This window comes from Thunnus albacares, chromosome 4 (genome assembly GCF_914725855.1).
Source record: "Thunnus albacares chromosome 4, fThuAlb1.1, whole genome shotgun sequence".
In the NCBI taxonomy this organism is placed as follows: domain Eukaryota; kingdom Metazoa; phylum Chordata; class Actinopteri; order Scombriformes; family Scombridae; genus Thunnus; species Thunnus albacares.
In genome coordinates, this window is record NC_058109.1 from 34781160 (window position 1) to 34795951 (window position 14792).

General features: G+C 41.4%; 1 protein-coding gene across 1 annotated transcript; it reads right to left on the minus strand.

Annotated features, from left to right (window-relative positions):
* Positions 1 to 867: 867 nt before the first annotated feature.
* LOC122980812 (serine/threonine-protein kinase 35-like) lies at positions 868 to 14579 on the minus strand. Its single transcript, XM_044349181.1, has 3 exons — positions 13932 to 14579; positions 11636 to 12377; positions 868 to 4417 (listed from the first exon to the last, which is right to left on the minus strand). Exons 1-2 carry the CDS (start codon positions 14422 to 14424, stop codon positions 11659 to 11661), a joined length of 1212 nt encoding a protein of 403 aa, XP_044205116.1. The 5' UTR covers positions 14425 to 14579; the 3' UTR covers positions 868 to 4417; positions 11636 to 11658.
* Between the last annotated feature and the right edge of the window lie 213 nt (positions 14580 to 14792).

Here is a 14792-nt window from a genome sequence, read left to right on the forward strand (position 1 = left end):
TATGGTCATAATTGCCAAAAAGAAATTTTAACCAGATGATGGAGCTAGATGAAAAGTCAGGATATCCAAGTAATTACAGTTCATCCTCTGGGGACCATGAGTGTGTGAACCAAATTTCACAAAAAATTCATCCAATAGTTGTTGAGACATTTCTATAAAGAACTAAAATGTTGGTCTTGTGGTGGTGCTGGAGAAAAGTGCCATGATGAGATTACAGTATCTAAGGACCACCAAATTCTGTACAAAATTTCATCACAATCCATTTAGTTGTCAAGATATTTCAATCTGGATCTAAATGGTGGACTGATAAACCATCATTGCCATCCCTGTTAGCATGGTGAAAAATTTTAAAGGATAGACTCACAATTTTTCAAGTGTGTCTTAAAACAACAGTCAGGAGCCCAAATGAACATTGAAATGAGTCCAGCCATCCAAATGAGTCAAATCAAGTAGATCATTTTCAACGTTAGTCTTTTTAGTGCCAAAGTTCCTCTTTTTGTTACTATACTTCCACTGCAGCTCAACAGGGAAACACTGTCTGAGGAAACACAAAGAGGGAATTTGATGCTAAAGACTGTAAACGTGGCAGATATTCACTTGATATGACTAACTCAGACTGATGAAGCCTCATATAAGCTTCACATCAACTTTTAAATGACTGTGTGGACACACTGTGGATTTTGGCCTCCATCACTTACATTGAAAACACATTTGAAGGATCTTTTAATAGCCAGTATGAACGGGAGGAATGATTACAGCGAGGAAAACCTCTTTCACTGTTCATATGGACACCTGACTGTTGGTTTAACACACACTTGAAAAACTGTGAACTTATCCTTCAAGAATTCAAACTCAACAACACACAGATTTGAGGTATTTCCAACCTTTATTGAAACAGAGCTCTGATATGTACAAAGTCAGCAATAAAAAAAACATGTTTTCATTCAAGCAAATGGCTTTAGTAACATGTACAACCAAGGACTGAAAATATATTGAAATAAAGGGTCATACATCCACCTGAACGCAACAACATCCAGTCCAACGAGTACAGCTCCTGTCAGGATGAGGGAGGCAAAGTTGCATAGAAGAGTGTTGCATGTAAAATAGCGTTTAGTCAAACATGGTGTTCCTGCACACATTAACAGCTACATTATGAACAAACATCCCCAAACAGGTGGATACCAGTGTCCCCAACACCAAAGGAAACTATCCAGAGGCAGCTACATGGACATGGAGGGAAACATTTTAAGGGTTTGCTTCAATCTCTTTTGATATTGATGACATACATTCCTCTACATTAAAGTAAAATAACAATTCCTCAGAAATCAGAATAAAATCTTAAGAATAAAAATCTGTGTAAGCTGTTCACCTCAAGCTCTACTCCACCATTAGCTCATCTCCAGCTCAAGATCATCATTTCTACCCTGCGCAATAAAATATTCATACATTAGTGAAACAAAAGTTGGGAATTGAGGTACATTATTCACAGAAGTTGAAGAAATTAACCAAGTACATCATGACCTGTGTGGAGCTAAAGGTGTGTAAACATCTGTATCGTTGTAAACGCATATCTCACAATGCATCTGTAAAACAGAAACTATTAAGCGACTGACAGAAGTCAAGAGCAATGTCACTTAATCTGAACCCCTGCGATGCATTTACAATCCAACACTTTTTAAACACATTATCACAAAAAGGAAACCTGTACACACCCAACAAATACTGTGATGACTTGAAATTAAAAGCTTTGAAATCTGCCAGGTTTTGTCTCTAACTGAGGAATGTGTTTGTTGGAAAAAAAACCTAAACAATGGCTCAGTAAAGAAAATGTGCAGAAACACGAGGTAGTACAATCAAAAAAGAAAAAAGGATTCTTCTGAGTTATTCAGGGTTTCAGTTCAGCAAAACATGTGACAGACTCCAGCACAACCTCTCATTCAGATTCTGCAGTCTTCCAATCTTTGGTTCCGGGGCAAAAATATCAACTGGGTCAAAATATTCAGCTGCTTTTCATTCATTCTACAAATGTTCAAAAATGCTTCTTCACTTCCACATTCTGATTTTGATCACAGGCACAATAACAACTCTCAAAGGCCTGCCATTAATTTAAACAACACTTACATTTAGAGCGATCATTCCCCAAGAAGAAATAAATCTGATTAACAGTTTATAACCTCTAATGCATCCTAAACATTATGGAATAATCACAGAATCGCTCCTTGAACATGAATGGCGCCTGTTCAAACAGGAGATCCGCAGTTCCCTTTAAATATGTAAAACAAAATAAAACAGTAAAATAATGTAAATTATTTCAAATTACCATGTGGGAATTTTGGAAAACATTTTCGTCTTGGGGGGCAAATTAAATCCATAATTACATTTTAAATACTGAAGACACTAAATCATCAAGACCATACACCCTGAACAACATATTGGGAGTGCCAAATCAAAGAAAAATACACCAGCTAATCTTGAGCCAAATCTTATCTGACTAGCGATTTCAAGGCACCAAAGGTATAAAGAATTAGACTAGAGTGGAAATGAAAGGTGCACACTGACCATGAAGTCTAGTTTAAATGACAGATAATCAAATAAATCTGCTTTCAACACACAGTTTCTAGTCAAAGGCAAGGACGTAGGGCAAAATAACGTAGGGCATGCCAAAAAACTTCAGTTTAAAAGCTTCTATGTCTCCAGATATAATCCATATCAAAACATAACATTCACTCTATGATGAGTGTCTTATTTGGGACATGTTTATGCTTTTTTTTTTTTAAACACATTTTTGCTTTTCCAATCAGTATTAATGAACAGAGCTGTTTTCACATTTCACATTTCTGTTTGTAAAGACTGTTGGGGAGGGAGGGAGGGGCTTTGCTGTCCCAGCTTTTGCATTCATGCCAACAAATAAAAATGACATCCAACAGATCCATGAGCAGGTCCAACGATGTACTGAAATCACTCAGCCACTACATGTTCAGTGAAACCTGCTCTGCTGACTGTGTTACGGTGATCCGGACAAACTGCTTGCAACACTGATGTAAACCTTGGAAATGTGGAAATAAAAAAAAAAAAAAGGTGCCACAGTGTGGAAAGGGGAGGTCTGGATTGATTTGCGGTGCGACTGAGTTTCCATTGATCCCTATGGACTGAAGAGCAGCGCTGCCTGCAGGCTGACAGACTGATGAAAAAAAATGATCACAGTATGACAGTAAAAACAGGGGAACAAAACCCAGGCTAAAAATATCTAGAAATATCCAGTGACTAACAGGCAAAGACGACCGTTTTTTTACTGTGAGATGATTCTGCTCTACCGTTCATACCGAGGTAATTGTCCCTTTAAAAAGATCTGGTTGCGTCAGCATGTTGTGGGCGATGCTGTGAATCAATGAGCAGGACTACTTCACAACAATATTGAATATATAGGATTGTGATATCAATATATATGGTGACACAGAAATTCCAGAAATTCAGTTGAAACTGTTTTTTGGCTAATGCACTGTATCACCATATATACTGATATGACAGTATGACATTACATATGCCATGACGGAGGATTTTTTTTTTTTTTACACATCACCCACTCCTGATGACTAACCATGACTGTTATGTAGCGTACCTCAGTGTAAACTAACAGATGTCTGGAGAAATGTAAACCCAACGACAGAAAAAGGGGCAGTGACGCTGATTTCTGTCTGACTGGTCAAGACTCACTGGGGGTAACACATGGCACTGATGCTCACTGGAGCTCTGCTGAAACACACTATGGACAGGAGATACACCGACACAGGACAGGTAAGCATGTGGGATGCAAGCCCAACTGTCAGCACAGTAAAACATCTAAAAAGGACCAGACTTCACTGAGATTTTGGACAAAATAGCAGAAACTCAAATCACATGAAGCGAGATGACTCCAGTAGGAGTGTGTATCTGATGTCACAGTGTTTCATTAAATATTATCAAAGTGCAGGACACGTGGAATTGTGAACACACACAAAACAAACTAGAGCTACAGATAAGCTCACGACAAGAAGACAGATTCCAATTTGGAGCCAATCAACAACGCTGTCCCTCGTCCCGCGTGGTGTCTTTGTGTTTTCTGATAGGAATTTCTCCAGACCTCTATTCTTTGATGGAGGTGTGGCTACGTCAGTTTTAATCAAGCTTCCCCGCTAACAGCAGCAGATGTAAGGTTTCTCGCTTTGTTACAATAATCAGGGCAAGACAAACATTCTCTGTCACCATTGGCAGGTGACCTCACTGTAAACAAGTTCAAAAAAAAAAAAACTAAAATCCCATTTCAGCATCCAAACTGCAGGAGTAACTGCTTTCCGTGCTTCTCCTTTATCTTCACAGTCTTCAGATTAAAAACAGGGAGACTCTCTCTGATGTAGCAGCACCAGGGAACCACACGTATCTACAGGGAAACAGAGGAGATTCAACAGTCATTACAAGTGACAGCAACACGCACAAACTGATATTACTAAAGTTTGACTACACATGTAGGAGCCTCAAGAGGAGAAAGCTCGGGGCTGGAGGGTTTCAGCACCTTGCGTCACTAATGTAGTTACAATAAGAATGACAGAAATCGGATTAGTGAGGCGCTACATGTACAGTATAGACAGATCAACAGCAACTACTGAACATAACCTTTCTTGTGTGCCTGTAAACATACTGTCTGTCGTCTGCAAACAGCTTGTGTCAATAAGACAAGCTGGTCGTACTGGGCAGAGCTTCCTCAAACACTAACTTCAGCCTAAAATGTCCATGTGAAATCTGATGTAAAGATTGCAATGAAAATATAATTAATACTTTAGAAATCAAACTATGAGTTATACAATCGAGTAGCCTTCTGACTAAATTAATCAGCAACTATTTGGATGATCAATCATTTAAAAGATCCACTCCAGACATGTTATAAGACATAACAATTTGTGTCTTATTTTATTTTGCCACAAAAAAAGTTCAATTACCTCATTAAAATCCTGAAAATAACTTCTCCTTCTGTCTCAGTGAAAAATCCAGAATTAATGAATATGTTAATATTCTTCATTTCAAGTTGTCCTGCTGGACACAACATGTCTCCTACTTCACTGTAAAGTCCATTCTCAGTGTTTGTACACTGGAGGCTTCAAGTTTCCACATCACACTTGTGTAACGTGAATACTGGACCACGATTGAATCCAAACTAGTCGTGATGTCACAAATCATGCTTGTAGAAACTTAAACTTAAACTGAGATTTAAGGTGATCACAGAGAAACGTTCCACTTTCTGCAAGACAAACTCTGCACATTCATCATTCTGCACAGAGAACAACATCCAACTGAAGGGACCAGAAGAACACCACATGTTGGGAGTGGAAGGGGACTTTAAGCTCAAACACTACAGTGCTGCTCCCCTGATAGATCTTTATTTTCTAGCGGAACATCTGTCAGCAGCTCTATAGCAAACAAACTGTGTTTTCCTTGAGAAGACACTAAAGGAGCCCTGGAGGATTTCACCTAACAGCCAGCTGCTTTACACAGCCTGAAAACCGTTTGTGTGTGTGGCATAATAAACAGATGCAGAGACTTCAATAACATTCTACCAGCCTTATTTGAACCACTGAATCTTACTGCACAGCAGTCGGGATGTGAAATTTGCAGCAGCCTTTAAAACGCAGAGATGTGCTGAGTCAGTGCAGCAATGCCACGCTGCTGCAGCAAATGATGTCTGACTCTTTTACAGCAGTGCCCACTGCAGTGTGCCCTCCCTGCTGCTCACACACACACACACACACACAAGCTAACAGGCGGTCATAGTTAACTGCATGCAGGGAGACACGGGATCAACAGAGCAGCACAGACACCTTTCTGATTTTGTTGCATGTTAGAGGATAGAGAAAAAAACAGCTGAATACAGATCCTGTAAACAGACGCTACAGTGAGGAAAGCCGACATGATAAAAAGCAGTGCCGTCATTCACTGGTGCAGCATGGTGTAACTGAAGCCTGAGCTGTGGGGGGGGGACAGAGCATCAGGAGGTTTTTTTACTGAGGTCACAGGCCTGCTGTCAATCACCCTGACAGGGCAGCTGACTCCGGGGCCACAGACACTTTCAAATAGACTGGGAGGTCCAGAGCTTGTTTATATGTCTGACTACATGTCATTTGGTAAAGCGCTGTGTTGAGGATTATCCTCAGCCATTGTTCAGCAGAGAGGAGCTGCAGCCTCCGGTGCATCCTGCAGCACAGACAGTCCTTTGTTCATCCTGACAGAACCTGCACTACCATGTGAAGAGGCTTGGTTTGTTTTTGAGATGTGCAGTCGCTTGGTTTGCCAGTCACAGATACAGTTTGTGCTCTGGCTATGCTGTCATAGATTTTCCTCACGTACTCTGTTACATAACGGATTTAAAAAGAGCTTCAAGCGGGGATTTGGAGCTTAATACTGCAGCACAAAGACAACATGTTTTAATGGACAGTGCTGACTTGTCACTTTTATAGCATTGGAATTTAACTGACAGATTCGTGTGTCTGGAGGAGAACACTGTTGATAGCAACAAGGTTATTGGGTTCGAATCACGTCAACATGCTCTGGACTACTGATGCTGCATTATGATACACAGCTTCAATATTCAGTCATGTTTTGGAAGGAGGATTTCTCTCTTTTTTTCCTTTTGACAGTAGTGCTTGAAGTACTAAAAAAAATCTAATATTTACAGCTTTAACTCATGCAAATCACAAACACATTTTCCACTTAGGTATTTACACACACCATTTAATTTCAGTTGTATGTGCTTAGAGTTCTGACATGTCTGTTGATGAGACTTCTGTCACCAGTCCAATACAATGGAGAACTTGTGCTATAACTCAGTGCATTAGAATCTTGTTCTTTAGAAGAGTACGTTCCATCCTTTTAGGGCTGCAACTAGTGATTCTTTTCATTCATTTGTCGATTATAGGTTCAATTCTTTGATTAATTGCTTAGTCTATAAAATATCAGAAAATAATGAAACATGTCCATCACAGTTTTTCCTCCAGAGTCCAAAGCGACATCTTCAAATGTCTTGTTTTGTCTGACCAACAATCCAGGACCCAAAGAGATTCAGCTAACAATGATAAAAATAGAATAAAGCACAACATTTTTTTGGTTGGAGAAGCTGAAATCAATGAATATTTGGCAGGTTTTGTTTTAAGAATGCTTCTTACTCTAAAAAAGAACAATCTGTGGCACAGTCTGCAGAGAGCACACTAACCAGACAACAGCTAATAGTTTCATTTCAGCCAGTTGTTACTCACAACCGCATGTAACTGACACATTGGCAAAAAAAATTGGAAGCCTGGTGACATAATCTGAATGTTTAATACACTGCTCTTTATAATGTAAAGAAGGAGAGGCGTGCTGGTAGATGAGTGGGTTAAACGTATACTATCAACTGTCCAGTAAAGGCAACAAAACAGATAAAATGTTAAATAAGGCAATCTTTAGCACTGAACCATAAAAAAACTTCACTCGAGGCGTCAGTACACTCAATCAGTGCTGTTTGTTGAGTGGTCCAATAGCTTCGGAAATCCCCTCCCACCCACACCTTGCCATTGTCAGAATTGGGGGACTTTGTCCAACAATTTCTGTGACTTTCAGAAACAGACAACCCGACCAACATCCACACCCACTTCATGCTGTGATAGGCCAGCTGTACATAGGTGAGAAAGTAAACAGGGTTTCAACTTCACTCTCCACTTCTTTTTTTTGTCATTCTTTACTAACTTTTTCTGCCATGAATGTCTGAAAATATGCATCATTATCTCACATTGAAACGATTATGGTGTCACCCCTTGTTCTATGACACTTTTGCCATGTGACGTGTTTCATTTTTTGGTGAAAGTGTGACTACCTCTTTTATTAGCATTACCAGACAAATATGTAGTTGAGTGTTTGGTGAATGTGCAGGGAGCTGACTGGGGGATGGAGAAAAAGATGAATGGGGGGGGGGTGCAGCAGACTGACAGGCAGAAAGCAGAGCAGGAGAGGGGAAGGTCAGCTGGGATGTTTGCTGCCAGTGGCTTTCTTCTCTCCTAACCCCGCCCTGCTCACATAATATGCACTCCTCCCCATCCCCCTACAGCAAGGCACATGACGGAAGAACAAACAAAGGCAAAGATGTATGGCACAATGTCTTTCATACAGAAAAGAACAATGAAGAAATGGTAAGTTTAGTTAATCGACGAGCAGCTCATATGCGCTAACGTGAACTATCTATGTGCAAAACAACAGGCGGAGCCAGTAAATGCTCACTCAGCCTCTTTGAAACACAGGCATCTGTGTGTTGATGGATCTGTGCCCTAGGGGCCAGGGGTGGCTGGGGCTTTAGTTGCATAAGAGGTGTCCTGGTAAGCTGCAGCACAAACTTAAGACAGCACGGCCACAGCAGTTTCTAAATATGTGCCCTGGGCCAGACACACAGCTCACCTACCTTTGCTCTTTCATATTTACTATTCACCCCCGTGGAACTGGAACATGTCACAACACCTCACACTGCATGTGTCGTTTTTACTGCACCTGACTGACAGCCATCAGAGTATAGGCCTGAACAGACTGTCACTCAAGCCATCATACAAAGATGATTCCTTACGCCTGGGCCACACAGCCTACCTCTACCTGAGCATAATGGCCATCAATAATAGAATGTTTCATATCATTTCATTATTCATTTCATTTATTTTTTTTAGTTCAGACAGAAAAAAAGTTGAGAAGCATGTGCTCAATTGTGCAAAATGAATAATATGTGAGGTGACAGTCACGGTGGGGTCTGGCTGGGGGCTACTTCAGTGTCAGCCACATACACTCCTCACAAAGGACGGCTTTTTTTAAAAAATTGATTATATTGATTATTCCATCACTTTGAACCCTGCTGTCACCACTCCAAGAGACACCAAGTTCCCCAAATGAGAAAAAATAGGGGAGTCGCTGAATCTCTGGATGATGCGCTGCGTGGTTGCTCTAACCCGTTAACACGGGCACCGGAACGAAAAGCAAGAGGTTCCGCCACTTTGTTCATCCTCTTCTACTCTCTCTCTCTCTCCAGTTTTTTTTATTGTTAGGCCAGTTCTGTTCACGCATGACACTTTTATGTCAGTTACATTCAGTGTCTGACCAGTGTTCAACCCGAGTGAGGAGGAGGGTCACAGAGAAAGGTCGGATGTCGGTGTGTTTATGTGTCCAGGTCAACCACATATGCAGGTTTTACCCACATTACTGCAGCTATTTATACATCTTCTATCTCACTGGCCAGAGTGGTGGAGTTGGACAAGTTTGACATTGCACATATCACCTATATAATGTTAAGGGACTCACTCACTGCAGTGGATGTTGTGGACTTGAAACAGTAGGATGCTAACCTGCCAGTTTACTCACATATGTATTCTCATGTATTTTGACAGTTTATCTGGAGCTCCAGAGGTGATGACGTAGCAATATTAACATGACCTGAATCAAAAAACACATTCAGATCAGGTTTTGATGATCAGCTTTTAGCCAAACTTAAAATGTCAGATTTCCACAGTATCCACATTTACAAGCGTACTGCTAGCCTAACAATCAAGTTTATTTGTTGCATGTAATCATATAAGGTCCAAACACAGTGAAATGTAATCCCGCCACCTCCTTCAATTTTGTGCAATAAAGAGTTGAAATAGAATAGGAACAGCACTAAATCTGTGTGTTTGGTTGGAAGGAGGGGGGGGGGAGGGGGGGGGCAGTCTTAAGCAGTAACCTCATTTAGGATCCTTGTGGCCTGAGGGTAGAAGCTCTTCATGAGTCTGGTGTATCTGGTACCTTCTTCCCAACCGCAGCACAGAGAAAAGGCCGTTATTCAGGCGTTTGGGATCTTTAATGATTCTCTCAGCCTTATTCTTGCAGCGCCTGGTGTAAATATCCCTTAGGCACCACCTATTGTACGTTCAGTCAAACAAACCATGTTTTCCAGGGTCTTATGGTCGTGTTCAGTGCTGTTTCCGTACCAGGCAGGGATGTTCCCTGTGAGGACGCTCTCGATGGTGCAGGAGTACAAATTCTGAGTTGTTGTGGCTCCCAAATGATTGAAAATGTCTCAGGAGAATGATGCTAGTCTTACTAATATACATGTTACTGAAGTAAAGAGGTTTTGTTGTCTCAGTTATATTCTTCTTGGTATTGAATTTCTACAGGAAGTAAAAGATGAGGGCTGACTTTGAATTCATCTAATTGACGTTCTTCAAAGCACTCCTACTCTAGTACATTCTAGATTCACTCTAAGTCGCAGGCTTCAGATTCCAATGGTGGACAATGACTACATGTGTTTCACATCATTTGAAAGTGACTCCAAGTAGCTTTGCTTTTTGATGAGACAGCATTTATGGTCACATAGGAGATGGACACTGTCAGCTAGAGCTGCTCCATTATGGCAAAAATTATAATCATGATTGTTTTGGTCAATATTGAGATTGTGATTAGTTAACACGATTACTCATTGACTTTGGAAACATCTTGCATTTACTGAACTTTTTTAAAAATTCCCCTATGTTCATTCAGTATTATGAGCTGCTAAAATTTCCCACGATCATTAATATCAGTGAGCTGCTAATGATTTTAATAACAGCCTACGTTATCGTAGAGTTGTTTTGAGTCATTGACTAGTGCATCAAATCTCAGAATCCTCCCTCTCCTCATTCTTCAAAGGACATCTACATGAAAGCTACTGTTACAAGAGGAGTGTAGCTCCTTTAGGAAAAATATAATATGATAATACATAAAAATGTTGTAGTGCACTTCTACAACCTACTAAACACTACTAAACATATATTCAATCTATAAAAATAATAAATTAAAATAAATGAAGCCACAATAATTGAGATCATATTATTGTAGTGATTGTTAAGATGCATGTTGTGCAGAGAGTGATCAATAATAAAATGATCATTCATCATGGTACTTTGTATTATCCTGCAGTGTGTTTACATGCACCTGAGTAAGCAGGATACAGTCGGTTTTCTCCAGAAAGTTGATTTCTTCACTGTCATATGAAGGAGAAAGCTGCTTTCTGTGATGGAAGTTTGGGATTAGAGAAACCAGGTTTCCACAGGTAGATTTACTACCTGGAGAACACCCATTTCTCTGCCATGTGTAAGTGTAACCAGGTTTCTAATCAGCTTATCAGCAAAACAAAGTCTGTAGATGTCTAAATAAGTCTGTTTCCAGCACTCAGCATTTGACTGTTAAATTCAGACACATTCATGCTGTGAAGAAGAGCTCTGCTCTTCCTGTCTGTCTGTCTGTCTGTCACTGTGCTGTCTGGCTGCTCTGACACACAATGTGCTGGATTTATGACACAAGACAAAACCAGAGCATCACTGTGAAACGGAATGCGGCACAATTATCATTTTATCTCCATTATCTTGTTTCCATAATCACTGGAAGCCAAAATAATAATTGAAAATAAAATTTGATTAATTGCTCAGCCCTACTGTCAGCTGCAGTGTGAACAGCACCCTATATTCACAGACAGTGCTGGCAGATAGAACTGGAGCTACTGTGTTTCATAAACATGACAAGACAGACACATTAAAAAGATGACAGCAGTCATGGGGTGATTATATGAAGATAAAGTCATAACTACCTGTATAACAACCTGGTTGAGGGTCATGCAGCACACATGACCTGGTCCATTCTGGCCTGCAGCTCAAAAGCGTCGGGCCGGTCCTGAGGGTTGACGGCGAGCATGTCCTGCAGCAGCTTCCTCACTCCGTCAGACATGCATGACCTGCGTTTCTGTGGGATGTTCAGAACCATCTTTGGATTCTCTAGCAGTGCCTCACCCACCGGCACAATGTCCGTCCCTTGTCTCACATATGTTCCCAGCAGCTCGCGCTTAGACTCAGCGTCAATGAAAGTAATTCTCTCCAACATGGCCCAAATGATGATCCCAAGGGCAAATATGTCAGCCTTAGCTGTGTAGTGACCCTCCCACACCTCGGGAGCCATGAAGAAATCTGAGCCACACGCCGACGACAACCAAAACTTGTTGACGTTGACATTTTTGTTCTTGTCCTCGCCTTCTTTGCCCTCGCTGGTGTTTCCTAAACCAGCGCAAACTTTACTCAGGCCAAAGTCTGCCACCTTGAGGACAGGAGCCCCCGACTTCTCTGAGATGAGAATGTTGTCAGGTTTGAGGTCCCTGTGGACAATGTTGTTTTCGTGCAGGAAAGCAACGGCGCTGGTCAGCTGGAGCATAAAGCTGTTGTTGGTTTGCGGGTCGGGCCGCCGAGACAGGATGAACTGGTTGAGGTCACCGCCTTCACAGAACTCCATGACGAACCAGAGGTAACAAGGCTCCTCTGGAGGACTGAGCACTCTCTCACCTGCAACAGACCCACACCAGTCATTCACACAGTGATGTAATAATACACAATACTTCAAGATGGAGAATGGGGAAATATGAAAATATACTTTTCACCAGGTCCAGAATACATCTTATTAATGATTTTGAACATGTCACTGAGAAAAGACATTAGGACACCAGCTGGTTTATTAGATGTAGTTTTATGGCCATTTCATGCAATCTATATGTATGTGAAGCTATACTGATTACAATTTCAAAATCACAACCCAGTGAATGTGCACACTAACAAACTGACTGTTGATGTTTCTACTCCAATCTCATTGGATGCATACTACCTTTGCCTATCAGGGCGTTTCTTAAAAAGGCTGCATGTGGGTGGTATTTACCTAAATTGCACAAGAGCTCAGCCTTGGTGAAACCAGTTCAAAGCATCTCTAACATGCTTTGGCATGTACTATTGATATCCAGCAAGAACAATGTGTCAGAATGACCAGTAGAGTTAAAAATACATCATCAATTAACTACTGTAAGCAAAAAGTAAATGAAAAATTGAGAGACCTATCCAGTATAGAATGTCCATTTATACTGTTAACTCCATACAAATCATTGACAGAAATGTACATTTCAAATAACTTTGACATGACCAAATATCCCTGCTGTCAGGGAGGTATAACTACACACATCTGAACACTGATTAGTGGTAAGAAATCATTGATGGTTTGGAGTGATAGTTGAAATATATCATTCTGCCTTTCACAATATGACAATAATGTGTTTTAGCATAGAGACCACAAAATCTGCAGTAGATTAGCACCTGGAAACCAGCACAGCACATGAAGACAAAAAGCAAAAACTGCTGATGTGGTCAATTTGGAAAAAAAGTGTAACAATTGTCATTGGAATGTGCCAAATTCCTCTGTAAATACAGCCAACACAGCAGACTCCATTTTAGAGAGTCTGAGCCTCGGGAGCTCCCTTACAAAATCTACCCATCCCCCAGTGAGTCTGTGTCATGGCGACCACAACAACTCTACTAGAAAGGACATTTCATAAGGTTAAAGCTAACACTACAAACTAAACATTACACGCATTCATATTTCTTTTAGGTCACTGAAACCTAGCTGCAGGTCAACACGACAAATGTCAAGACAGAAAAGCTAAACCAGCTAGATTGAACCATCTCATCTGGGTTATTCAACTCAAATAACCAGTGTTGACTCATCGAAACTGAACTGATCGGCTCTAATGGCCAAATATTTGAAACGGGGTCTCTGCGTGACCACATACAGTAAATCAGCGTCTAAATGTGAGGAACCACAACTCAAAACTGCTGACTGCTGAATGCAGTTTTGAGTTGTACACGAACTCAAAACTGCATTCATCAACCTTGCAATTTAACGTTAGACTGATTATATGGGGTGAATAAGTAACTCCTTGCTCCAACAAAACTGTTTAAGACGTGGTAAGAGTTTATTTTTAATTCGGCTTTAACAAAAAGGCAGCACTTACTTCACTCTTATCTCAAAGTGACTCAGCTCAAACAGCTAAGGTTTGAGACCTGAACGAGCCTCACCTTTTAGTGACGTCTCCACCAGACGCAGGTACTGTTTAGACCTCTTGTTCCCATGGCTCATCTTCTGGGCCATACCGTTCCTCTGCAGCACACATTCCTCCAGCTGGACCACATTTTGGTGCCGCTTCTCCAGACTCGCCAGCGCCCAGAACTCCTGCAGTGCGAGTTCCACGTTTTCCGGCGCGTCGCATCTTAGTTTCTTCACGGCAACTTTAGCACCGGACCTCCGGGCCACCGCCTCGTACACCACGCCGTAGGTGCCCCTTCCCACCTCCCGCAGCAGGCTGTAGCGGGGGGCCATGACCCTCCGCTCCAGGTTGTCCTGCTTGAAGAGGCCAATGTCCTCCTCCATGTCATGGTCTTCTCCCGTGTTTCCCACGCTCAGACACCGCAGCACACTGGACTCGTCAGCTCGCGCCCTAGTCTGTTGTCTGCTGCAGGCTCGCGCGTTCCTCGTGCGTCTCCGACAGCTGTCGCCACCACCTGTATCCATCGTGAACCCTTCACGAGTAAAACACTATATAAAAATATGTCCACATGTTGTCCTTGCGGTTCTTCACGCTCTTGAATGTACAAAACCAGGAAAGAAAACCGCTCCGCTCTGCAGGGAGGGAGGAGGGGAACCTAAAGCAAGAACAAGAACTCACTACAATATACAAGCTTATTTCCGGCTAGGACCCTCAAAATAAAAACCGCAATGTTGAATTGTTGGTATGATTGTAAAAGCATTGCAATGAGCGAGGTGGCAATCTGGATCTATTTGCTTTTGATGCATGAAGCATTTTGGATACATACATTAAACACACTATCACCACATGGACTGAATGAAGAGCTAGACTTGAGGTATTTCCTTACAAGCTA

Coding starts and splice junctions, on each gene's coding strand:
- LOC122980812 (XM_044349181.1), bottom strand. CDS start 14,424: ATGGATACAGGTGGTGGCGACAGCTGTCGGAGACGCACGAGGAACGCG. Junction 12,378..13,931: donor GGTGGAGACGTCACTAAAAG/GTGAGGCTCGTT, acceptor GGTCTGTTGCAG/GTGAGAGAGTGCTCAGTCCT.